This window comes from Patagioenas fasciata, chromosome 19 (assembly GCF_037038585.1).
Source record: "Patagioenas fasciata isolate bPatFas1 chromosome 19, bPatFas1.hap1, whole genome shotgun sequence".
Lineage (NCBI taxonomy): Eukaryota > Metazoa > Chordata > Aves > Columbiformes > Columbidae > Patagioenas > Patagioenas fasciata.
In genome coordinates this window covers 9,325,035-9,352,087 of record NC_092538.1, presented here as the reverse complement: position 1 = coordinate 9,352,087, position 27,053 = coordinate 9,325,035, and the positions used below count along the sequence as shown (strand labels likewise).

The following is a 27,053-nucleotide window of genomic DNA, read 5'->3' as shown; positions in this document are numbered from 1 at the left end:
ACTCAAAAGGATATTAAAAAAGAAGTGGGCAGTCTTGTATACAAAATCAGGATGAGTATTAATTAGTCATAGGTGGAGAACAGAAACATCACCTCTGAACGCTGAGTTGAAATACTGATACAAAACTGAAAAAAAGCAAGAGGTCAGATACATAACTACACTTTTTCAGCAAGGGAAAAGGCCTTTGCAACCAGAGCGACCACGGGTACCGTGCAGAACCTGCATAATATTTGCGTTTAAGATCTGGAACAGTAGGGAAAGGAACATGACAAGTTTTAGTGAGGGTAGCTGACAGTATCAGAAAGTACACAGGAACCTCAAGAACCAACGTGAGCGAACAAGAAGGCAGGAGATGAAAGCTCAAAAAAGTAAAGAATGATCAAGCACATACCTACTCATAAACTAAACACAACTCGGAGCTGAGTCTTGTGCAGACAGCTCAATGGAAATAACTGCATAGTTATACAATGACAGACTTTTAAAACAAAACAAAACAAATGACATTAATCAATTTGGAAAATATAGAATTTTTGATAATACGTTAACGAAATCTCTGCCATGGTCTGCTCCTGGCTGTTATTCTTCACTCATATCTAGCAATTAAATAAAAGTACAGTGCAAAAAGGCCTCAGAAATAAGAAGTCATCAATGCCCAAGAAGACAAGCTAAGCCTGAAAAGGTGTCAGAGTTCCAAATCCTACATAAGAAGGTCATGGCAGGTGCTCGGACTCCAAGAACACAAGGAGAGTCCATAAGACATAAGAGCAACATCTATGTAACAGAGTGAAGGAATTCAACCGAACGAGCTATAAAGAGCAAAATTAATCTGGAGAAATTACTGCAAGGTACTGAGTGACACAAACATTGGTGTTTAAATTAAACATGTGCAGGAGTCAGAACATCCCCAGACAGGTCAGGTAAGGCATCCTGAGCGCTCCTGGCACTTCTGCTGAAACATCCCATTGCTGCCGCTGCCGGGAACAGAGGACAGGACCAGGCAGGCGATGCCTTAGATTCTGAGTGACAATTTTTGTATTGCTACTCTTCTAGGGTCAAACAAGCATCATCAAAAAATACTTTGTCATGAAAAAGGTCAATTTGTCCAGTTTTACTGAAGCTCAGGTTGAGTATTTAGTTTTCCTGTCTCCACATGACTGAGCAGAACCATTTTTCAAACAGCACGCAGCAACAGGATGAGTCAAATAACCAAAAGCAAACAACAACAAACCAAAACCCACCTTTTTCACTATGTTACCTACTTGAAGAAATGCTTCTCCAGTGGGTTTGGCGAGGTCTAGGTTACTTCTCTTTATGCCTTCCACTTCAAATAAAAAATACTTTTCAGTGTGTATTAAGATAACAAGCACACCTTTTAATTTGATGAGTTTTATCTGCTTTTATGGGGAAAACACTCATTTCAACTAATATACAAAACTGTTTAGGTAGCAGTGGCTCAGACACAGAATGTGTCTCAACTGGACAATTACCACCATAGCACTGAGGGTCCTCTTAAGTCCTGTTCCTGCTATTTTAAGCAACTATATAATAGAATTCAATCATCAAATAATAACCAACTCCCAAGAACTTCTCAAAGCCACTACTCCGATTACAAGGCTGCTCCAGAAACCCACTCCTATTACGATTAGGAACCAATTTAAGATTAAGAGATGATTAAGACTGATTTACAGTTTGTATTCACTTGTCAGTTCGCACTGATCTACTCTTTTGCCCACACTGTCCTTAAAAGTTTAAACAGTTTTCTTCCCTTTTCAACATTAAGGGATAAGCACAAGTAAAGAGATAAAATATGTGTCTTTTTAGCTGAAAAAGGGGATGGGACAAGAAGCGTGTGAGAACCACTGTCCTCTCCATTCCACCGTCAGCAGCTGGTCTGCTTTTCCTTCTGACACTGCCCAGGATGCTCTTGCTCCCCATCACCTTCCCCAACTGTGCAAAATGATGCTGCTGTAAGGAATACAACAGCTGCTGGCAAAGACTTTAAGTATCAGCCGCACTGCCCAAAATCTGTCCTACATCCCAGGAGAGGGTGGATGCAAGGCCAAGTGCATCCCATGTGCTCGTGGTCCTGCACCTCCAGGTGGGAGCAGAGACCTCACCGTCCCAGCACATGGTCTGTTTACCCAGGAATTCTGGGCACGTCTTTTGAAATTCCATAAACCCGGAAGATTAATTGTAGAAGCTCCGAGATCCCTTTTGCCCAGCAACAGACATCCCCGCGGCGAGGGACAAGGCTGAAGCAGAAGTTTCCTCTCCTGCTTCCCAGGTTCAGGCAGCCACCGGTCTGTGTGCTACACCACAGCGGTTCCGTTTGCTGACATCTTATCTCCTATGTACTTATATACCCATTACCATAGTAACCAAGTTCCTCAGAACATCAAACGTAATTTTTGTATCTAGTGTATTAGAACAAAATTATTAAGGTTACAAAGGCAAGCACTCCAAAATTAGACGGTGTCAGAATTCAGACTGCCACCCCCCTTGCCAACCCATCTTCGCTTGCTGCCTCCCTCCCCATCTCCTCTCCTGCAAACCCCCGGCTCCATTTCTCCACCAGCTGCAGCTCCTTCCTCTCCAACCCCTCTGCAGCCCCAGTCTGCACTTTACTCCTGTCCTGACATATTTTCATCGCTCCTCTCCCATCCAACTTTCATCCCTCCTGCATTCCCACCAGGCATTTTCCTCCTCCACACTGCCTGGGTGCTCTCCAGGAATGATTCACTGAGCGCAGGACAGAGATTCCCGACGGTCTAGGAACTGGGAACAAGAGGAGCCTCTCTTGCAAGGAAAAGTCCTTCTGATCTCCTATAGCCCAGGGCTGGAGCATCTTCAGCTGCTCTCAGAGGATAACTGCCTGCTCAGCACCAGGAGCTGCAAAATACCTGAGCAACGCATAGCGCTGGTTTACTCTCTTATTAATATTAGCACTGCACATCCCACTGTAAGAGCACCCCAAGGGTCCCACTAAAGGATAAGCCCCTGTTCCAGGAGGTGATTTGCAAATACAAAGAGAATCTGCATCTCGAAAGAACTCGTATAAAACAAGTTAACCTTTGTGCTTTACCTGCCTGTATCGCTATTCTATACATACATCACCAGGGGGAAGATGCACGCATGGAATGCTCAAGCGCTGTTTTCTCTTAACACCAGCATCTGCAAACACTATAGAAATGAAGAGTGGAATCCACTGCAGTGGAATATACCCACTGAATTCAGCAGATCTCTCTCTGCAGGTTTACTAAAAAGTCCATCAAATCACGGACTTAGACACCCTGTTGCTTGCCTGCCTCTCCACCAGAAAGACAGGTTAAGTCGATACATCGCTGTGCACACACAGAAGGTAAATGACTACGTATTTCCTCCAAAAACCTGCTTCAAAACCATTATCTGCCTCTTTTCTGGTTTCAGCAGTATTACTAATTGTCCCGAGTACAAGGGATGAAAGAGGTAGGTCAGCATCTGCACCTGAAGCAAATACCTGGAACAGTCATTCAGAAACCAGGCCCACAAAGCAGGTTTTAATGCCCAACGTCCATCCTACCCAGGCTGACTCTTACTGGAGTATTTAGAAGAAATTCCTCCTGTACACCAGCTTCAGCTCCCAAGCAAGAAATACAGCACTTCTCCTGGCCTGAAGTGAGGAGGAAACAGCTTAAGTCGCTTGAATGTACCTAGAAAGCATTAAAGTATTTTAAGACTGAAAAGGCAATTTCAGCTCAAGTAGGAACACATCCATCCTAAATGTGACAGAAAACTGTAATCAGGAATTGGTCTATTCCAACAGCACAGATCCAAACACCTTTACATTTCATGGGTTCTTTGTGTGCTCACGCACAAAGCCGCTTAATCCAGCTGTTCTCAGCAATCATTCACAAAAGCAAATGAATGAAAAAGAAATAATCAGCAACCATTTGCACTCCTACCCTTCAGTTGAGGTGAAAAATAATTTGATTGCTTCCATCGATGGACAAAACTATTTTTTGTGCCTTTAAATAAAACGTTAATGGAGATATGGTAGAACCAGCTCTCACAGTTTCTGAAAACAAGGTTGTCCCGGCTGTTCCAAGGACTCCAGCCTCAGCTTTTGCATGAGGTGAGTGTGACAGAAAGGTGACAACAGGTGACTTTTCCGAGACTGACCCGATCTTTGAGAGATGTAGCAAAGGAATGGTGTTGCAAATAAAAAGCCAATTTAAATAATCTTCTACTTCTCCTCTGCATTGAGCCCTGGCAGGGATCAGTCTGGGCCTTGCTGGGCGGCAGCGGTGGCTGTCGTGAGGAGTCTCCGGGCTGCAGAAAGCAGGGGCTGGGTCAAAGCCAAACCGTGCTCCTCGGGCACACAACCGCACCACCTAACGAGGGATGGTGACTGACCCTGATTAAAACGACCACCCAGAGCCACAACCACAAGGCATAGCTGCAACACGATTAAGCTGTATGGTCTGAAGGGCTTCCTTAGGATTGCCTATGAGGATGTGACACAGGGGTCTGGCTCTGTTGGGGCATGGAAGTGAAGCAGCAGGGGACAAGGACAACCATGAGAATCGTCCCCAGAGAGCAGCAGAACAAACCTTGCCAAGGGGACATTGGAAACTTTAAAAAATAAATCACCTGCTGGTTTGTTTTGGTGGTGGTTTTATATTTTTGGTGGTGGTTTTATTTGTTTGTTTTGGTTTAGTTTTCCAGAAACACGGTTTGGGATGCTTTCTCGACAACACACAAACCGCTACACTCCTCTGACTGACACCTCCCAGAGATCCTCCCATTTCCCTGGAGAGTTCAGCAAACATTTTCAGACAAAACAAGAGAAGTCGGCTGCATTAGAGTTTCAACACTGTCACCATGTCTCTTCAGGTTCCTTTAAAATGCTCCTCTCCCTTGCAGTGTAATACTTAAGAATCTGCCCTGTACACAGCTACACCCACAGTGAACTTGTCCTCCTTCCGAGGCAGAAAAATCTGCAGCATTTTTCACTTAAATTTTAAGAAAACTTACAGAATTTTAAAAGAGTGCATGAGAGGACAATCAGTCATTACCTAAAATCCAGTTTAATTAATGACAGCTATGCGTGTTCAGATTTTATCACGCCGTAGATATTTTATACTGAGAAACTGTATTAGAAATTTTGTCCTGGTGAAAAGCAGAAGCTTTTCCAAAGAGCTTTTCCTTTTGTGAGGGAAGCGATGGTTTACACTGGCGATGACGGCATTTAATTGTTGGCAAAAAGTAAAATAAAGTCACCTCTCTGCAGTGAAGACCATTCATTCTGAAGCTTAAATATCATCAGTCTGTGGTATTCAAACGTGGTGTCCACAGAGAGGAAGAAAGCCGCTCACGACTCCGGCCACTGGTTTCGCAGCCTGCGGAGCGAGGAGGGCTCTGCGTGACCAACCTGTCAGCTCCCCGGGATGCAAACCACACCTGCAACTGCTCCATTCGCAGGTTCTTTGCTATTTCTGAGGTCTTATGCTGGTTCTGGAAAAGCGTGGAAAGACCAGAGGCCTGATCACTACAAGTTACTACGCTCTCCTAAGAGGATGTTATTCAACTGCCAAAACTCACAATGTCACATCTGACCTGCACGTTCATTACCAAGGCTTGGAAAGCACTGGCATGTGCTGAGCCCTTAGTAGAGCTGCAGTAAACACTCTTACCTTACAAACACATAAACTATGTGTCTAAGAGGTGACCTGTCCAAGACCACACACGCTCACAGAAAGGACAGAAAGGTCTGATGGCACAGTTCTTGTGCCAACCACTAAATACACAGAGTCTGCGTTTCAAGTTTCGCCCAGTGCCTAACCTATAAAAATAAGGAGCAGTATTATTTACCTATTTTATTATCTTCTACCTCAACGGAATTACAATTATCCCTAGACAGAGTGTTAAACCTTTGCAGAAGAACGGCTAAGTCAGTGAATAACAGAATTATGACCACTGGTCCCAGTCTGCATGCAGGCGGGGGCTGAAGGCTGCCCCTGCTCCAGTGCCTGTTTACAGGCAGATGTTACCAAATTCCTTTCACATCTGTTTGGATTTCAGGAGACAAGTACCCACACCACTCACAAAAATACCCACCCTCGCACTCGCAGCCTTTTGGTAGCCAACTATTTGAAGGGGCCCAGAGACAGGAGGAGACACTCGCCCCTAAAAGCTGCTGGGAAGGGCACTGGGAGGGTGGAACAGCAGAATAATACAGGAAAATTTTGCACTATTGCAGTCTGCACTGCACCTACTCCAGGGATAAATAGAATTCCAATCTCCACAATCTCCCAGGGCTGTCAATCTGGCACCTTTTGTGAATACTAAATTCACATGTACAAAGAACTTTCTCCTTTGTAGATTCTGAAACATCTCACACGCCGTTTCCTACCGGTAACTGAACAAGCAGCATCATTTCATACCTGGCAATTGGAAGCCCCTTTTTCAGCGGCCTGGAATAATGGATTACACCTTTTGTTTGTCAGTAGGAACAGACTAGTAATAATTAAAAAATGAAACCAGTAAGGTTTCTAGCGATATTTCCTTTATTAAAGTAAAATCTATTTGCTGACTGCTTCTGTTGGCCAATAAACAATGGGAAAGTCAGGTGTCTGTTTTACAATTTAACGATGCTGGATTTTTGGGCTGGGAAAGTAGGACAACCTCCTGATAGCTTGGGCAGATACTGCCCTAACAAGCCACCAGCAAAAAGCAAGAACTGCTCCCTCCTCGTGCATGCGGATCAGCCACACAGCCCAGCTGGACACGGAGCTACCGAGAACTCACCATGCCCTGCCAGAAAACAGTAGTTACTTTATGGACACAAGCTATGAATGGCGACCAAGATGTCATTAGGGTTCCCAAACACAACGGGACAAGGAATATCAGCTCCAGTGCTGCTCATTGCACTGAAGTTCTTACTACATCTGGACCACCAGCCTCTCCTCTCACAACCAATTCTCAGTTTATAGTCGCCAAATACCTAAAAACACCTCTCTGCAGAGTATTTTGCAAAGTCATTTTGAGTGAGAGAACATCTAAAGCTCCAGCCTCAAAACTAATAAACCTGTCCGTGTTTATATGAACCGTGTTGCTCGGTACAGCAAACAACCTGCACGAAAGCTGCTGGGCCATGAAAGGGCTCCAGGAAAGAAGGAAGAACTCAGATACTCATTTATATTAAATTTCACGGGCTTGAACAAAAAAAATCAGCCTGGTTCTATCCGTCCTACAACTGGTTTTGGTTGCTCCCAACTGAAGCAGACGGAACAGTTCTCTGGTAGAAACTAACACAGGTGTGACAAGTAGTCACCGTGCAGTGATTATTCAAATATCTCCAAAATAGTAAAAAACAGAGAAAGGTGACATTACAAGACATCCCTGAAGCAAGGAGGACTTCGGTATATACAAAATGTCCATATATTTGCATCTGGCACATAATATGCATCAAATCCAGCAAGGCAAGAAGTTATTTTTGAGAACTGGACAGTAAGACCTGACAAGAATATCTGTGCTTTTCTCACTCTCTTTTTTTTCTATTAAGCTAATTCCTGTTGTATAAAGTCAGCTTGAAAGCCCCTTTCAAAGAAAAAGTGGGAGGGGGGAGAGGAAGAATCAGATCTGCTTGGTTTTTTGCACTTGACATTCAGGTCTCGTCCCCCCGCTTTGTTTTCCTGGAGGACTTGGCGGCGCAGACCTTGCAGAATGATGATATCACACCTCCCAAAAAAACCCCACACGGGAGGGAAGCGGCTTTCCCTCCACCAGAACGACAGCTCCGCTCCCGCACAACTCAAAACTCAACGTGACCAGGGGTAAACGAATCCTCAAGTCAGCTCCCTAGTCCAGAGAGCGGCACATCCAGATGGGGACGGCGACAGTCCTGACGCATTCCAGGCCAGGCAGAACCGAGTTAAAAGGTGTGTACTTACTGTCTGCCTATAAAGACAACTTGAATGCTACGCTTTGTGCTTGTTTATGTCTGTTTTATTGTTGCTTTTGAGTTATACAAGCAAGCGGCTTTTCCCATGATGAAACAAAGCGGAGCATAGCAAGTTTAAGTTGCTGTAAATTGGAAAACACTCTTACTTCAAGGCTTTATAAAGTTATTTCTTCTATATGAGGGAAGCATTCTAAGAAGCACCTTTCTGGCAGAGCAAGTGCATGCGCTACAGCAGAGCCAGAGGAGCGGGAGGTGTGTGTGCACGGACGCCGCAGCACCTGCAGAGGGACAGAAACACGCTTTTGCACCAAAGAGCCATTCAAACCTTGTCTGTGTTCATTAAAACCCAGGCAAGGCCCATGCCAGAGCACGTGAACTGACTGCTCCACGTCACAAGATTCACCCTTCATGGAATACCTGAACTCGACAGATTGACGTGACTGGCAAGCTCGGAAATCACAGGTTGTGAGTGAGAAATAGGCGTAAAAGCTTAGAAGCAAATCTCCAGGATGCTTCTTGGAGATTCAAGACACCAAAGTAGATGGTACAAGACTGTTTTGCTTGCTCCTAACAATTTATGACTTAATTTTAAACAGCAATGACAAAAACCAGCAAAGAAATTAAAAAAGTACGAAAAAAGAATTATGGAAGGGGAAGATATTAAACACCCAGTGTCACATGGTTCCTCTGATAGCTACTGAACGGCACAATGGTGACAATTTGATAGCTCTTTGCTGCCATTTTTTACAAATTAAATACAAAATTAAGGAGATTGCCATCTCTACCTTATGCACAAGCTAATCAGTATTAGCGGCCTGCTCCATTCAGACAGAATACTAATAATTTCTCAAAGCAGTAAAACAAACATAGCCTCACTATTAACATAGGGACAATGCTCCAACAATGACATCAACTAACCAGGTATCCTTCTGAGATCTTGTCCAGAAAGAGATTTTTAAAAGCTGTCATTGTCCAGGATCTCGCCCACCTCCCAAGTCCTGTTATTACCATTCATCATCTACCTTGAGAAATTCCGGCGTAACAAATGGTTGATTTCAGATAAAGTGCAATTACAGATTTCGGTGAAGCAGCTGAAGTTCCCTCTAGAGTTTGACTTTAAGACTTTGAACAGTAAGACACTGGAACATGCTATCTAAATATCTCAATCTCCTGCCTCGGTGACTAACGAGAAAGAAAATGAGACATGCAACTGCCATTAGGGGAGCATCAAAAGGAGGTGGTGACTCCACTCGGAGAAGGAATTTTACTCTTCAGTTTGAAGTCCGAGATCTGTGGTATCACACAGGCCCAGCGCAGCGTGCAGAGTCCTGCTGGGATTGCCCTGGAGACCAGTCAGGACAGACGGACAGTGACCATCTCTCTAATTTTCTGTTTATGTATGTACAGAAGGTATTTTAGTGGTGAGACCGTATGTGTCACGTCCTTAGAAATGCTAATCACGGGCACGAAATCACATACAGAAAACCCCTAAATCAGCAGGTGCTCGATGCCTCCAAACCAGAAAATGAGCAGACAAGTAGAATCACAACTCACACCATCCTCTCCTTCCACTCATGCTGCTCATACCACTCATCCTAGTTCCTATCATCCTTGTTTCCCCAACACCTATGTAAATAGGTAGGTAGATTTTGCAATGCTCATGATAAACAGGTATGAACTATTTCAAACCAGCACAGGTAACGTAAGTTCCAAAGCTGAAAGCAGATCTTTGAGAAAACTTGCTGAATTTCATACTCCATGGCTGTGGCAACACTGAATAAAGACCCCTCAGAAAACCAAGGTCCCAAAATATAGGGCACTTCCACACAGGTACTCAAGGTTTTTATGCTCTTGGGGTTATTCTAGTTTAAAAATAACATGATTGAAGCAACAAAAACCTTAGCTTTATTATTTCCAAATGAGCCCTAGCAATTGTACTGCATCAATGTGCTTTAAATGAATATTGACACTGCAAACCTCTCTGCAGGGACTGTGAAGGTAGACTCTAGATGGAATTGACTCATGAGGAGCTGAGCAATCGCTCGCTCGGCAACGCTCACAGATCCCCGATGTGGACATGGGATCGAAGCTCTTCCCTCCCCGCGCGCCCATGAGAACACGTTCAGCCTTTCACAGAAAACAGCCCCGTGTGTTTGCACTACACAGTGACCAGACCCCAAGACGATGTGAGATGCAGCTGTAGAAGGGGCTGCACAAACAGGATAAAACGATACGCTCTGCATCCACAGATCTCCATAAGGATGTCCAGACAATCCCCAAGTCTTGCAATGATTTTTACTTAGGAGAGCAATCCCAAGTTATCCTTGCACATGACTGATTCCCAAATGAAAATATTTAAGTTTGTTGTTCATCAGGTTCAAGGATTGGCCTACAACACACTAAAGGTCACTTTCAGATTTATTTTGAAAAATAAAAACAAAAAAAAAGTCAGGCAACAAGTCACATATATTACGAATTTCAAGATTTAGCCAGCTCATTCATGAAAGCACTAAACTGCCACTATGATAAGAAAAATCTACATAGTGCTCATACGATGAAACAATGACCAAAAAAATCCCCTGCATTATTAGTAGGGCAGCCAGACTTTCAGGACGAGATCTGGGACGGTGGTGCTGCCGAACGCGGAGCCCTGAGCTGTTCCACCCGCACACAGAAAACGCAGCAGCTCCTCCACTTCCCAGCCCGGGAGGGACCGCGGTCCTGCACTCAGATGCTAACTGGGGACCAGGGGGACAAATTCTTCTACCTCTGCCACCAGCTACACTCGCCAAATCACTCGCTCCATCTGCACTTCAGCATCTCCACCTTGTAAATGTGAAAAATAGATATGCATTCATCATTAGTTTAAAATACCCTGAGCTTTATGGATGAAATTAAGAACTGGGAATTACTATTATTATGCTGCCAACTCAGAGAAAAATATAAAAACATCACATATGTAAGATAATATTTCTGTGTTACAGCTTACTTAAATTTCTATTTGTGTATTAATATTTTATTTCTCATCATATTAATATTAATGACAGCTATTGCTATTTAAACATAAAAATATTTGTAATACCTACAAAAGCGTGGTGATTATACTGATTTATAGTCACTACAGTAATTGATTTTCAATACCAGGGAAGACTATCCAAACGAGGATCACACCCCCGGTACTGGACCAGCCGCTGGGGGAAGAGCCCAGAGCCCCCAGTGATGGTCAAACTGCAGAGTCACCCACAATCACCAGTTCCCGCAACATGGGAAAATACAAGATGCTTAAAATACTGTGTGAATTAATCTTTTCAAGACATAGGGGCTATTCAACAAAAAGCACCTACCATTAAAATATTTTGGAAGTGTAGGGACTCTTAAAAACATTTTTTTAAAAAAAACAGCGCGCATCCAAAACTCCATGACAAATAGTTTTCAATAAACTGGCAAATTATTATTATTTATGAGTTCTTTACATTCTTTTTGACTAATTGTGAGCTAGTCAAGGTAAAACACGTTCTTTACAAGGGAACTATTTTCATGTTAGTCTAGTATCCAAAGCGCTTTCCTTGTTAGGGTCCATTCAGGAACAAATCTTTTGCCCAATCTCATTTTCACAAACAGATTTAAAATGTCAGTCTTGCAATGAAATCAAAAGTAATGGTGAGGATGACGCCTTGCTTCTTCCATAACATTTTACTTTAGATAAAAAGTATGAGTATAGACCACAGCTTAATGTTTGGGACCCTGTGCTCTGCCCTCCCAGGCAGCAACAGAGGGAAATTTTGCAGACTCTGGTCAGTTCGGGACTGCTGTGTAGGTTCATCTGGTAAGAATGTGGTCAACTTCTGAGCGAGCGGCCCACAGCAACACCTTCTGATAGCGGGAGGGGGAAATCTCTCCAGCGATTGTCATGCGATCAGCGAAACTCAGAGCAAGCATCCTCGGGAAGCCCCTTTCCTCCAGGGCTCTGGGCGCTTGGCGTGGCTTTTGGAATGGAGATGCCCTGGGATTCTTCTGCCCGTGTATTGTGTCAAATGAAGGAAAAACAATCCTCCACAAAGAACAGATGATCAGCATTCAGATGGGTTCGCCTGCATTCTTGCTGCAGAACGGGCAGGTCCCAGCAAGAATTAACAGGAGGTTCTACCACACACCTCCAGCCAGCGACTAACCTAGTTTGAAATACTTCAAAGCATCGGGTAGAGGGGGGTTTGTGTGGAAAGGGAAGAAGAAAAATTAAGCCAAAAACCCAGGTAAGAGTTCAGGGTTTGCCTATATGGCAAGCAACCCATAAGAAGAATGGAGCTTGGCATTCTTAGTAAGGCACTGCCTCTGAAGGGTATCATTATTTCTTTCCCAACTTTGATACAAGCTTCTAAAAGCCAACATGAAGTTTTGTGAAGGCCTAGTTTACCCTCTTTTATAATTAAAGTTGAAAACCTTCATGAAACCCTCAATCTAGGAGCCTGCCAACACACTAGGCAAGTATAGTGGGGTTTGTACCAGTTCAGTTGATGCAAGGGAAAATCATATCACTGCAACACAGTTAAGTCTTTATGGGAGGTGAAACCACATTACTACAGTTAGTCTGGTACATAATTCTCAAGACAAGACTTCAAGGTGCAAAGAGTAATAAAAAAGGCCACGGAAATACGGTGGGGTGGTGGATTTAGAGGCAGATGATCAGGTGCTGGGCACGGATTCTGTGTGACCCTTGCAGAGCCCACCTGGGGCACAGGGCCACATCGTACACAAATAGATTCCAAACCCAGCGTTTAACTAGTTTGCTATCTAGGCCAAGAAACAGTTCTGGAACATATTTAACACAGTTTAATTGCATCAAATCATGCCTGGCCCAGAACTGATTTTAACAACTGTCAACTGCTCTTTGGAACAGGCAAAGCCAAAAAGCAAAGCTCACGGCGTACGGTTTGCGGGGAACAGAGCCGACCCAAACACGCAGAGCAGCAGCAGCAAAGCACATCCAAATCCCACAATCTTGATTCAGGTTGGGTTACAAGGAAGCGGGAACTGGGAGGAGCTGGTGCTGGTGACAACTGCAAGCCAGAACTGAAGAAGAAACATGTTGCACTACCACTGGGTCACAGCTTGAGAAATCCTAATAACCGATGGTTTCCCATGGAGAAAGTTACTGCACTACTTACTGTCTACTCATGGCCTATTTGAGAAACCGCGTTAGCAAAAATAACCTCTCTTCTCATCTCCTCGGCTGGGGGAGGGAGTGACAGGCACCAATTAAAAGGGGACTGAGGCGGGCAATAAGAATTGCATATTAAGAAGGGGGAGGGAGGCAAAAATAACAAACATGTGCAACACCGCATGCGATTCTTTCCAAGAAATCCCAATACAACAATTCTCTGGGAACAGGCTCGTGGGTCTGTTATTGCCTTTGAGCAGCGGTTTGTCAGGGAAGAGGAAGGATTGCTGGATGTGTGGAAAACAGACTGAACACATGGATGGGGAACAAGCCAAAAACTGTTACAAGAAACGTTCCCTACCCTTTCAACATACTTGCATTCGCATATTCCACTTTCCCATGGTCCTGGATCCCAAAGCTTTGCACAGGTTAGGAATCAGCCAGATCAGAATGAAGTGAAGCTGAACCAGTGATGCAATGAGGACTAAAGGATCTAACCCCTCCAAACCCAAATCTACTGATGCTCAGTGAATTGCAGCAGACTGAACGGGGACAAAAAGGGGGGTCTGAAGTTTATCTGAACTAAGAAAAAGGCTGAAAGCAACTTTATTCACATTTTAAGAATTCAGGTATAATATATGTTGGCTTTCAGTCTGAAAGCCATAAGCAAGAATCTCCGAGATTAACACGAAACATCAAAATTTACCTTTCCAACACGGCTTGACATCACTGACATGCAGTGAAAGCTTCAACCTAAGTTCACAGGCATCACTCAGCCCATTTGGAGGGCAGGCTGTCCCGTAAACACGCTGCACTTGATGAGCGTAGGAGAAAACTGGTTTTATAAAACTACATCTCACTCTAAAGAAAACATTGGCATGGCGGTAGCCAGGGCTGTCATAAGGGTCAGTGGAAGATCACAGGCACACAAAAATGCAGAGCCTGCCAGCTTCAGAGTTCTGTGATCTTTACTTCTTTCCTCAAGATCTAAGTTTGCCCCAAAACAAAACATTTCCAGCCTTTTCCATTCTAAGGACAATATTCAATATGTAAATCTCATGCTGTCACCCCATCCTGACCCCTAGAGAAAAATCAAAACTGTCTCTAGCCAAGCAATATAGCAGGCAAAACTATCAGCTACTGTCCAGTCCTATTAAGAAGTCATCATCACTGTAACTCGTGTTGGGCTGTCCTCACCGGACCGCTAAGAGAGGGAAAACCTCATCTCCAGGCTGCAACGTAGGTGTGTAACTAATTCTGTGTAGTTTGGCTCAGCAAGCTCTGATTAAACTGGAGAAACTTTTCCGTTTAAACAAAACTTACTGTTGCTTTGGCTATTTCATGCTAGGTTTACAGTGGCCACCTTGCCTTCTCTTCTGGCAAAGAAAAGATTTGGCAGGATGTAAAAAAAAAATTGTCAATGCACTAATTTCTCACCAAGTATTACAAGTTCTCAATAGCTTCTCTTCGGTAATTAAAAAAAATACTGTCATTCCAATGATCACCACATATTTGTTTAAAAACCACTTTTGGAGCACCCATTGTCTTCTCTAATGTCCATTGTGTTCCTAAAGACCTTCGGAGAGTTCGTCTTCCTCCATGTTTTGTACTGTAAATGAGCACTTAGACAAGGAGGAGGGAATACAGTGTCTAAAAGCCAACTATGCTTTTAAGCAGCTCTCCATCCTTTCCTCTTGTTTTGTGCACACTTTTCTCCCCTTGGACACTTCGCACTTCACCTCTGATTTCATGTTTTTGTATTTCAAGTTCTGCTTTCACAGGAAGGACTCTGCTCTGCACAGCTGAGCTCCCTCTGGAGCTCCACATGAGGGGATTAGTGGTTTTCTGACCCTTTATCCATTGGATTTCTTCTAGAGTCTTCTCCACACAGAATCAATGAGTGATGAGCAACCCCTCAGTATGTCAAAAGAACAATGAAAACAAAGAATCTTGAAACCCAACTGCTACAAGTTTAGAAAAAGGTGCCACCGACCACCTCTGTCTCCATTTCTCTTTGAACAAGCTGTGGTTCCACGGCAGCACAAAATAATGGAATTGGTGGCTGCCGCGGTGCGGCTCAGGCCCTTGTGCTGTCTCTGAGCCCTTTCAGGTCATCAGCTTGGCAAAAAACTGCATTTTTCCTTATATTTTGCTTTCTGGTGGTGTGGCTCAGTGCAGGAATGACATAGATGGAAAAGCAGGTGGAGGATGGGACCACGCACCCAAATCAGCTTCCAGTGCAAGAGGAACTCACCAGTGAGCACCAGACCACACAGCCCGGGGTTTCATCCTGCGTCATGTCGGTCAGGAATGAGCAGTTTGTGCAGATCAGTAAGACACGTTCAGGAGCTATAAAAGAAAGGACAGTCCCCAGTCCTAGAAGATACCAAGTTGGGCCTCTCTGTCCTGCTATGGGTGAGCTTGTCCCAAACACGGTTCACTGAGGGAGGACATTGTGTCACCCTTAATCAAATCCTGTTGGACCCAGGGTCACTTTCTCATTCAGACATGGTTCTAGGCCAGAGTTGAAGTTAAGCTCTTCCCTTTGTCCAGGTTCACAAAAGGAAATACAACTAAAAAATCTTCATGTTCTATAACATATTTGAACAGAAAAAAGGTAAGGGCCACCCATAAGCTCTGTAATTCCAAAGACAAGAGCCTGGATCACCACTGGTAACACCGAAGATTTTTATGGTTTCTAGTGTGCGCTTCAACATAACACTATGTTGTTTACATGATTTTAATATTAACAGAAACACAACAGAAAACATTTCTAAGATAGGATCTTCATGATTATGCAAGTGTCTCCAAAATACACTGAGAACAGAATAAGACAAGTGATATTTATCATAACTTCCTTACCACTTCTGCATCACAAATCATCAGACCAACCCTAAACATTTTATTTGACCGAACATCTATACTGTCAAACTCACAGGAGGCGTATGACTGTAGTCTCTACTCTGTTGGGTCAGGAGTATATCCTTGCAGAAGAGACAGGAGAGACAACAGCAGCAAGACATCCACTCTACCTTTGCTAGAAAGAGAATTAGCACCTGAAAAAAAAGTACCTGGAAACCACCTAATGCTCCTGTTGAGTGTGAGTGTTGTGTCCAAGTGGAACTCCCTACCAGTGTCAGCCACCCACAACATCTTTAAAACAAATCTCTGAATTCACTGCCATATCTATTGTTCTCTACAAAACATCCTCATTGCAGGAAATCCACTATGAGGATACATCTGAAGATGTAATTATTAGTGTGATATTTGCTTCTCTTCTAATGTATCTCACCAAGCATAAAAACTGAGGTTGTCTTACAACTCATTAAAAATATGTTATTCTGGTGAGAAAAACTGATGAATTATAATGGATAAGCAAAGATGAAAGCTGCACAAATGGAAATGGTATTTAGATGGAAGTAAACATTTAAAATTCTCCAGCTTAGCTTACACCAGAATATAATGGAAGGACATATGATAAATAACTTTTTCCCATAGCCTAACGTGAGGCCTAAGTCACCTTATCTGTACATAATTTTAACGCCAACATCTGGTCCTCCACATGCAGCACTTAATTTCAGCCTAGTTAAAAAGCAAAAAAATATCAAACTATCCAAGGAGTTTTTACTTCAGGCAGTTGTTTTTCAACAGGATTAAATTCAATTTAAGCTGTTCTACCAGAACTACTTTCTCTTCAGTGAGACATTCTTAACAGAGGAGAAAAACATTCTCCCAAGTTCAAAGGACAAATTTAAGGTACAAGTTTATCAATGTATTTGAGTCTACAGATAAAAGGAAAAGGAGTCCTAAAAATGGCAAACGTACCAGTCAGAACTAGGCCAATGTTGTGGAGAATCTAATATGAAGGCTCAAATCAATCGTTGATTAGGTTCGCCCTTGGACATAAGTAACAAAAACTATGACACACTCACTATGAACAGACACAAAGGCAAGGAAAATGTAGGCTCCAAGTAGTTGCAAGAAAAACGTATCTAAAATCATGTTTATTGCAACAGAAGTTGTTATTCTGTAATCCTGAAATATGAAAACAAACCTTCAGTGGTGTCAAAATATATCACAGCTTTCCACCATGTTTTCACTATTATGATGTGCTCTCTACTAAAGCTTTTTTCAGAGACTGGAGATCTGAACTATACTAACCAACAATATATATATACATAGCATTAGGGCTGGTATTTTGGGAACATTTCATTTGAAGCATTCCAAGCTGATAACCTTTATCCAAATACACAAAACAAGAGTCATCTCAAATGCACTATAAATAGCATTAATAGTAAAGAATCAATAACATCCAAACCTTTAGGTAACATCTTATTAATCCGCCTTTGGCATGCATGGACACACTGCTGTAAGGGCTCTCAAAATGCAATAGCCAAAGATGAAGGACACAATTTGTTCAACTAGCTAATGCAACTGCTATTTAACCAACTTGGCCACTAAAATGCCACCTAATGAAATATTCCATACCGTGATAAGCAGCAAAGACAAGCACGATAAACACGATGCATTTTTCTAAAGAAAATACATGCAAGTCCTCAAGGCTAATACCGTTCTGTCATCTTTCCTAAGACATATAAAGATCTACATTCGACAACAACCATTTTAATCCTTGGTTTCCCCCCCGCCTCATTTCTTGTACCGCGCCCAACACAATGGTACAACTGCACATTACAGCACCCAGGTATCGCGTTTATATTTATTTCTGCTTTCACAGTGACAAAGGTGAACCCTAATGCTCCAAAGCTGCTTGCAGCAAAGCAGGCTGAACGATATTTCTAAAGACAAGCCCACACGCGGGTTACAGAGATCTAGCCTCCATGAGATGTTTTAATCTGACAAATTAAAATGGTTGGGAAACGCTATGTGGCTAACGGAATCGGCCGCCACATGCATTGCTGAGGGGATGCAATAAAAAAAGGTCTTTAAAATAGGTCACTTTCATCCAAATCCCACACCAGCATCGCATAAAAATGGTATTTACACTGAAAACTCACCACTTGGGGAGAAGCGAGAGGTAGGGAAGAGAGCTCGGGGGAAGGAGGGAAAAAAAAATAGGGGGGGGGGGGGGGGGAATAAAAAAAGAGGGCAGGGATCCGCGGCGGTCTCAGAGGGACCCCCAGCCCCTCGGGGGCTCCGGGCTCGGCCGCCGAAGCCCCCGGAGCCGCGCAGACAAAAAGGGCCCGAAGCGCAGGGCACGCCTGGCCGGGGGGAGCCGGAGCCCGGCCCCAGCCCTAGGCCTCTGGCGGCCCCTGACAGCGCCGGCCGCGGGGAACACCCCGCCGGTGGCGGCCGCCCCTCCGCGGGAAGCGCCATTTCGCCTCCCGCTCCCCCGCCGGTGTTCAGCGCCCGCCGCCGGGGCCGAGGGAGGCGGCAGCCCCGAGTCCTGCGGCACTGCCGCAGAGCGCGGCGGGGGAGGCGCCGGCCCCACCGGGCCGCTCCCCCCCTCCCCGCTCCTTCCTCTCCCTCACCCCTCCCGGGGGCGCCCCCGCCGCCGACCCGCCCCGGCCGAGCCCCCCGCCGCGGTGCCCGCCTTACCCTCCGCCGCAGCCGGGCTGGGAGCGCCGGTCGGCCCCCCGCGGAGGACGAGGAGGAGGAGGAGCGGGGCAAGGGGCGGCGGCCCCGCGGGGGGAGGCGCCCCCGGAGGGGCGTCGGGCCCGGCCCCCGCGGGTGCCCGGGCGCGGCGGGCACAAAGGCGGCGGGGCACGCCACCTAAGATGGCAGGGCAGGCGCGGCGGAGCGCCCAGCCGCCGCCGCCTGGGCCCCGCTCGCCGAGCCGCGGCCAGGCCGCGCCGCGCCGCGGGGGCACGGCGTGCGGGAGGGCGGGCGGCGCCGGCCGTGCCTGCCGCGGCGGAGCGGGTCCCTCGGCCGGGCCGCACCGCGCCGGGATGGCTGCCTGCCTGCCTGCCGCCTCCCCTCAGCGCCGCCCGGGCTCCGGCTCGCTCCGTCGCCGCCGCTCCGCGCTGCCCGCAGCCAGCGGCCCCCGCCCGCCCCTCTCGCGAGACTTCGCCGCCCTCTTCCCCCCCCAGCACCGCGGCCGGCGGGAGGGGCGGGGGGCGGTGGTTGGGGAAGGCGGGGCCGGGAGGGGCGGCCGGGGCAGTTGTGGGGCGGCTGGACTGTGAGGGCCGTGTGGGGCGAACTACGGGGCACGGACAGGGCGCTGTGCGGGGGCAGTTCGGGCCAGGGGGCTCTGAGGGAGTAGAGGGAACCGGGAGGGTCTGTGAGGGGTATAGAGGGGAGTGTGAGGGAGAGGGTTTGGGGGAGCCAGAGAGAGAAGATGGTTGGGGGGTGCTGCTGAGGCCACAAGAGCCCAGCAGGGCTGCTGAGGGCGGGAGGCTTGAGGGGGAATGGCGAAACTGAGGAAAGGGGCAATGGGTACAAACTGGAGCACAGGAGGTTCCACTTAAATATGAGAAGAAACTTCTTCTCAGTGAGGGTGACAGACACTGGACCAGGCTGCCCAGGGAGGCTGTGGAGTCTCCTGCTCTGGAGACATTCAAACCCACCAGGTTCCTGTGTAACCTCATCTGGGTGTTCCTGCTCCAGCAGGGGGATGGGACTGAATGATCTTTTGAGGTCTCCTTTGAATCCCTGACATTTTGTGATTCTGTGAAAGGCAGGAAGCTTAGCTGGGGGCTTTGGGGAGGATTGGGGAGAAGGAGAGCTTGGGGATGTGGCAGGTGGGGCCTGGGTGATGAAGAACGAGGGCAGGGGAGCTTGTTGGGGGTCAGGTGTGGCAGAGAGGGTGGGTTTGGGCCAGGCCAGCTGGAGGTGAGGATGGAGCCGCCTTGCTGGCTGGGAGCAGCTCAGCTCCAGGCGGTGACCCCAGGAGGTGGTAGGTGTCTGTGTGTGCTAACCCTTGTGCAACTGGCCTGACCAAATGGGCGCAGTTCAGGCTGTCTGCTCTTGGCCAAACTGTACCCAGTTTATGGCCAGAAGAGGGGGAAAAAATACAATTTCACAGACCAAGCACATGGCCTCTTGAACTGTAGTCTTGGCTCTCACTGGTGGGTTTTGAGCTTGGTGGGTTGTTGAGCTTTTGTGTGCTTTGGTGTCTCCATCTATGAACTAGAGATAATGTTGGCTCCATGTGGGGATTAATTATCGCATCTTGTAGTCACATATTTGTTTATTTGTTTTTACTACAGATTACAGCTGGAGGAATTCTAAGCAGCCCACCTCTTCTTGTGCATTGTGCTCCTGTCTGAACAGAGGAAATCACGGAGGTCAGTCTCCCCTGTGTTTATAGTTGCTTTCCCTTTCAGAAGTATGGGGGCAAAGAATCATCAAAATAACAATTTGTACTGACATCCTGATAATAAATTAACAGAAACAGTTATGTAAGACACAAAGTTTGTGAAAAGTGTGGTTGTAGAGATTGCTTCCACTTTTAAATTCAATATTATACCTGAAGGGACAGTGTTCTCAGCTACAAAGTACCCTGCAAATATTCACAGTTTTGAGGTGTCCCCAGTATGAAATAGTACAATTCTGTAAATCCAGTATTACTGATACTGCTGTAATAAAACAAATGAAACAAACTTCCATCCTATTTTCCTATAAACTAACCGGTATTTTATATCATAAGAAGGCTTTGTATCCAGTAGGCATTGAGGATGAAGCTGGATGCTATTTATGTAAACTTTGCATTTACCTTCAGACAAGCAGAACTGCTGGGGCTTGTTTAACCTGGGATGGGGAAACCAAAGGAACGTTGAGAACAGAGGTTCGCTGTAATAATTGTGGACCACATCTAGAGTTTTGCGAACTTGACACATAGTTTGATACTTGTGTCTCTTCAAATCGCAATAGGAAAAGACAAATGTGGATGATTTTGAACATATGCTGTTTTAAGTATTGGGAGAGGCAAACTAAAGGTTTATCTGATTATCTCAACCTTGAAGTTGGCAGCTATGACTGGAAACTTGGTTTCATTCATCTGCCAACAATATTTGTAGCGTATCGTTTGACAAGTTAAAAGGCATTTTTGTAATGGCACAAAAATAAAACCATCTACTTTCTGAAACTACAGTTTTTGTCTGCTAAAATAATATGGGTTTGGAAGCATGCTTCTGGGGAAATTAAGGACATACTCGCAAGGTAAATATTTGTGTTTTCAAATGTTAGAACAATGGTGTTTAACACAAATCTGCTTAGCATGGCCTATCAATATAAATGTGGTTTTATACTTGTTTTGTCAAATTAGTGGGTATAGTTTACTTTTGATGATAGGAGAACTAAATGGAGAAGTAAGAGGGCATGATCTGCCCAGGGTGTCATAAGGCAGAATTAAGAATCAGGTTCTTCTGAATCTTAATCTTGTACTACTTTTTGCAGATAAATTGCCTTTGAGTTTCATGAATTATGAGAGTAAAAGCTTCAGATATTGAGGTCCATGGCACTAACCCATCAAATGCCAGCAGAGAGTCTGGGCCTCAGCTCTTTGTGTTATACATATAAAAAGATAATGATAGCTTTAGGTAAAGATCCTTAGAGTCTCTAACAGTGGCTGAAGAAAAATGTGAATAATGCTTTACCATTAACTAGCAAGTAAATGACTTAAAATATTAGATCTGCATTTGACACGTATTCAGTGATTGCTTCAAAAATAAACAGTATTATCTGTGGACCACCGTTTTGGAAAATGTCTACTGAAATTCTGAAGGAACAGAGAGTATGAAAACTATTGCCACTGAAGAGGTGCATTTTAGCATGCTTTGCTAGCCCTGTGCTATTAGGTGTGCTCTTGCTGTCTTCTCTGATGACCATAGTAGGCATCTAGAAGGTTAAATTAGTTTAGCTTAGTTTGCTAATTTCCTGATGCAATTTAGGTCATTTATAGAAGAATTTAACAGGTTTATGTATGTCTGCATCTGGGATTTGCACCAGTTTTTCTATCAGATAGCTATACCCTAAGTTAATTCCATCTGAAGGAGGTGCCAGAACATCAATAAATAAAAATTACAGATTGCCTGGTGGTTCAGCTAATGGGCAGAACTGGTTTCAACACATCATTTCCAATGTTCTGCCACAAAGCTGGTCCTGGGGTAGACCCATACAACTTCTCAGTGTAGTCAGGGCCTTTAAGAGCACACACCAGTACTCCATAATATTGTAGGAGAGGAAGTAGAGAACAATGCTATGTCCAACGGAAACTGTGGCAAGAATTTATTCAAGGCACACTGTAATTACTCAAGCTGGGAATTTGGCCAGGACATTGGGGTTAACACCCCTACTTCTTTAGAAGTGTCATAGTTTATTTTTTTAATGACTTTAAGTGATGAGAAGCTTGGCTTTCTGTCTCAGCAGAATGACAACACCTTTAGCAGCATAAACTTCTTACAGCAACATGAAGGTGCTGGTTCAGAACTAACTCAGAGCAGTGATGGGGCCTAATACAGTAATCATTGCTTTATAAATACTTCTAGTAGATAAGAAAGATAAAAGTGTGATTAGGGCAGCGTTGCAGCTGTTATAATCACAGTCACACCTTCCTTAGCCTTCAGTCCACCTGCTGCTTTAATCTGGCCTTCTTTTAAGCACACAATTGTAAATTTTAGAATAAATTGTAGAACTTGAACCAATGAAATGTGGTTATTAATTATGATAGCGGTGATGAACTGCAGTTGTCAACACTTTTCTTTTAGGAAATTTGTTTTCTTAGAAGCAGAATGTTATTTAGCCAAATTATGGAGGTTTTTTGATTATTTCACAGCATTGAGATGTTTAGATGTTCTCTGTCGAAGAAAATAAGCACTTTGTGTGTTTTTTAGTGTGTGAATAGTTGTGAAATGCACAAGCGAGGGATTGTTTTGCTTTTACTGGCTCATGAAGCCTGCCCTCTTTCCTACAGTGTAGTTTGGGCCATTATTATGGGTTACAAGGTTATACAGGAAAAACGTGTTCTAGAGAAAGGCTGGTCAAAATAAATGAAGTAGAGTCTTCTAGACTGGTGTAATCTGGTTTTGCATCAACGAGGTAAACACTTCAGTGCATTCACTGGGATTAAGATACCATGTCAGACAATCCCTCTGACAGTTCATGTCATAATGACAAAAATGAAGCAATACTAATGTTACTATATAGCCACTTTTGTATTATATGACTACAATAATAATACTTTGCTCTTCTCTCTTACCTTTTGTTAGATAAACAAACTTATTCCTTGCTGTGCCCTTGTGATTGTCCCATGAGTCAAGGGAGTGGTTTTATCTATTAAGAAACGGGGAAACTGTGGCAGAAGAAGTACTTACCAAGGTCAGATGGGAAATCGGTGTCAGAGGCATAAACAGAATCTCAGCCCTCTGACTGTCCCACTCTACCCTCTGGGCAAGCAGACAAAAGTGGAAAAGTGGCTTGCAGTGTGACTCAACAGCTTTTCCTTCCTCAGCAAGTGCCATGCTGGGCAATTACAAATAAATGCCAGTAGGTCATTTCCACCTGTGTCAAACAGGTTTCCAGGGGACGCTCGGTAGGCACATCTGCTGCTGGAGAGGGCTCCTCGATGGATATCTGCAATGGTTTGGCTTTGAAATATTTTCAGAACTTGAAAAAAAGTTCTCTTTTTGCCAGATGTGTGTTTTCTCTGATTGATTTCAGGGTCTTTCATAATCCATGTTGCCCAGGGACACCCAGGAATTCTTTTACCTTTCTCTGCCAGGGAATGACAATGAGCTGACTAAACTGTCATTTTGCAGGTGCTTTTTTTATACATAGCTTATAACATACATGCTAAATGAACTGATGTTGGAAGTAGCTCCACAATATCAGTGCAATGTGTTGTGACCGATACAGCACAAGATGCACTGTACTTTGATAAATCAGATGGGATGCTTAAAGATAAGCAGGGTGTTGGGGTATCTCTTAAATACAGTTGTAGATAACCATTTTGTTTACTCTTTTTTAACAGCAAAGTCAAAATATGTTGGTCCAAAAACTGACTGTGTTTCCAGGCCATGACAACTGAGTATAAGGAGGGTCTGTTTGAGCATTTCAAACCCCATGGCAGCGCTGAAAAGGGTTTTACTCTGGAGTCGGTTCAAAATGGCTGGAATGGGCAGCAAGGATCAGTATTGTGAAGGCCTTGACCTTGGAGAGTGACTGATGGAAAGAAGCAGCACAGGAAAAGCTTGTGTCTTGGCTCTGGCCCTTGGAAGGATGGGTAAGAAGAGGCCTTTGGCAGAGAAGGGTGAAAGGTGACTAATAATGTGAAACTGGGAGGAAACTCATTATAGTTATGCAATCTCCAGGTGGTTTTCTTTCTCTGAGAGAAGGTACCTTCTCTTAGTTGTTCTCCTGTCATTTGCTGCTCATGCTATCTTCTGAATAGAAATTTTAAATAATTATTTCTCTGCTTGACTTAGGAAGCTTAATTTAGCTTTGTAGCAATGAGACTACAACAGCACCTTATTTCTTTGTTCTCCCTCTACAGAATTTCTTTCAGATTTACTTTACCTCTCATTTTTCTGATTGATTCTCTTTCTGGCTGTCCAGTAGTTTAGCCAAAATGAAGAAACTTTTTCCACTGTCTGGCACTTGGTCCCCACACCTCACTTGTTCCATGATTTTCTGTGTCCCTCTTGCCATACTTCCAAAGCTTTCATGGACAAGCTCCACTGAATTTTGCTGTGGCAGCTCAGGATGTTGCTGTTGTCTAGTCCTTCTCCACGGGCGTCCCTGCTAGTTTATGCCTTATCTCAAATCGAAGTCAAAAATCCTGTTACTACACTGGCCTTTGTGCTAGATTTGCTGGTGTGCAGATGTGTATTTACATCTGGTACAGAAGTAGCCCCAAGAAGAGAAGCTTGCTGGAGGTGATGATTTAGACTGCTGGAGCAAGAGTTGGTGGAACTTTGCTGAGAACCCTTAGATTCCTAATTAGCATGGCTGCTTTTCCAGTGATCTGCAATAAACAGCTCTGCTGTTGACCCAATCTGGATCTTCATCTTCCATTTTATAGGTAAAACAACACATTTTTTGCGTTGTTGTGAACATACTCCCAAAGAACTAATTATAATTTGTAAAACAGTTGTGAAGATACGGCCTTGCTCTTCAACAGTTCTGCAGTGCCCTATCTCTGAGACACTGTGTTCTACTCTTGAATAAGATTCTAGACCAGAAAAAGAGTTAGACTGCATACAGATTAACAAATCTGTTGCTAGTATTTCTGGCTACTGCAGCATGACTCACCGATCAGTGCTTGTCAGTGTCTGGTGTGACCTCATTGAAAGCTCCAACATGTCATACGTGAAGGCAGGTTGTAATCTAGTGTGGGAATCCTAAATAGGTGGAGAATGAAGTTCTGAGTTCTAAGAAACCAGATGTGCCCTCACCAGAAATATTCTGAGGATCTCTTAATGCTAATTTTGCCTTTCCCGTGCTTCTATTAAAAAGCACCTGTAACTATTCAAGACAGCAATAGAAATCGATGCTGGTGGGGAAAACTGAAGAGTAGGTGGGATGGGTCAGGACGTAGATGCTCTGTTATTTGCAAGGGTGAGAAAGAGCTGATGGTTCCTTTTTGTTTCTCACGGGTTCTAAAGGCTTTTTCTCTTTTTCTTATGTCAGCACATGGGGCTTCTGGAATGCTGGTTGAGGGAGATGGGTGAGGAAACAGCAAGAGGGGCTGTCAAAGGGAGTGGATTGGTGAATTAGCTTGTGGTACCTTATGTGTGTAGCTTAGATATATAGTGATGATGAGAGAAAAAGTGGGAGGCACCAGGAGTTCAGAAATCAGATGGTTCTCTTCAGCTGGTGCTTGCTGAGTAAACACGAAGCTTGTGTTCGGTGCCGCTCCTTCCCATGGGCTGTTACACACTGGCAGATACTGGCAATGCTGCTCAGTCTAAACTGAGCCAGCTGCTGGCATTTGAATTGCAGAACCCGCATCGAGTAACAGGCACAGCAGAAGCTCTCGTCCTCTCACCTGCTACAGAGGGAACTTTTAGTCTCTAAAATACAAGGCTGGCGTTGTCCCACAGGTACCTGCTGCCATGTGAACACCTGGCTGAAAGTGAAATCCCCGGCCACCACTCCAGTTGCTGTCCTTAGAATATGTGATTGTCTGTCCTTCTTTTGCCAGCCTGGCAGCTTTATCCATAAAAGTAGCGATGGTTGCTGCATCTTGGCTTCCGAAACCTGCTGTCCTCAGATCTGCTGCTCCTCACTGGCTCTGATGAGGAGCCCAGAGCCTGTGAGAGAGCAAGAATCTTGCAAAAGATCTCTGCCTCAGTGGATCACTGTGCAACCCCTAATAATTGTGACAGCAGCTTCTTACGTAGTACTTGGAAAAGTCAAGAGTGGCTGGTATAACAGGATGGAAAGACACTCTGCTTTGAAAGGTGTGCCATCCTGGTGACGTGAAGGGATTGTCCTTAGGAAACGCAACAGGGCTGCTTTGTCACAAAACAGCCAGTTACTGCAGAAGTTGCTGTGTCCTGCGCTGTGGGATGGACCTGGCACCTGTCTGAATGTAGTTGTGTCCCTGCTGCAGCCCTGCGCCTCCTATTCAGACTCTCACCTGGCAAGTTAGTTCTCTTACGCTTTGCCTCAAATGCTCAGTATTATGATTTCTGCATTCTCTATTTTTTGGTGGTTGTTTTTGTTTGGTGTTTTGTTGTTTTGTTTTGCTTCTTGTTTTTTTCCCTTGAGACTGGGAACATATGTTTCTGGGTTTGTAGGTTTTTGAGTTTTTGTTTGTTGGTGGAGGCAAAGATCCTGTTCTGAACAGCTTCATTTTATGTTCTGGTGCTTCTTTAAGGAAGGTGAGGCACGCATGCAATTTATGAGGAGGAAACAGGTAACCTTATGATCCTTACCACAAAGATCAGCCAGACACTAGCTGGTTAGCTGTAATTCCAGAGTGAAATAACTTGATGGCTCTGCCCAGTTTCTAGCACAGAGATGTGCACATACATATAAAATAAAACTAGTTCT

General features: G+C 44.6%; 2 protein-coding genes across 3 annotated transcripts in view; one reads left to right on the top strand and one right to left on the bottom strand.

Annotated features, from left to right (window-relative positions):
• Positions 1 to 18,816, bottom strand: part of TAOK1 (TAO kinase 1) — a 63,438-nt gene extending 44,622 nt beyond the window's left edge. Inside the window, exon 1 of one of the 2 annotated variants that reach the window (XM_065853315.2) lies at positions 18,657 to 18,816. The gene's annotated coding sequence lies outside the window, so the exon portion shown is untranslated. Of the gene's footprint in view, positions 1 to 15,354; positions 15,376 to 18,656 lie in introns of those variants that run through there. The other variant, XM_065853316.2, reaches the window with a different exon arrangement.
• Positions 18,817 to 19,811: 995 nt separating this feature from the next.
• The window catches only part of NUFIP2 (nuclear FMR1 interacting protein 2), a 42,020-nt gene continuing 34,778 nt past the window's right edge, over positions 19,812 to 27,053 (top strand). Inside the window, exons 1-2 of the mRNA XM_065852868.2 lie at positions 19,812 to 19,953; positions 20,267 to 20,344. Coding sequence (XP_065708940.1) covers positions 19,896 to 19,953; positions 20,267 to 20,344 — 136 coding nt within the window. The 5' untranslated portion in view covers positions 19,812 to 19,895. The remainder of the gene's footprint in view (positions 19,954 to 20,266; positions 20,345 to 27,053) is intronic.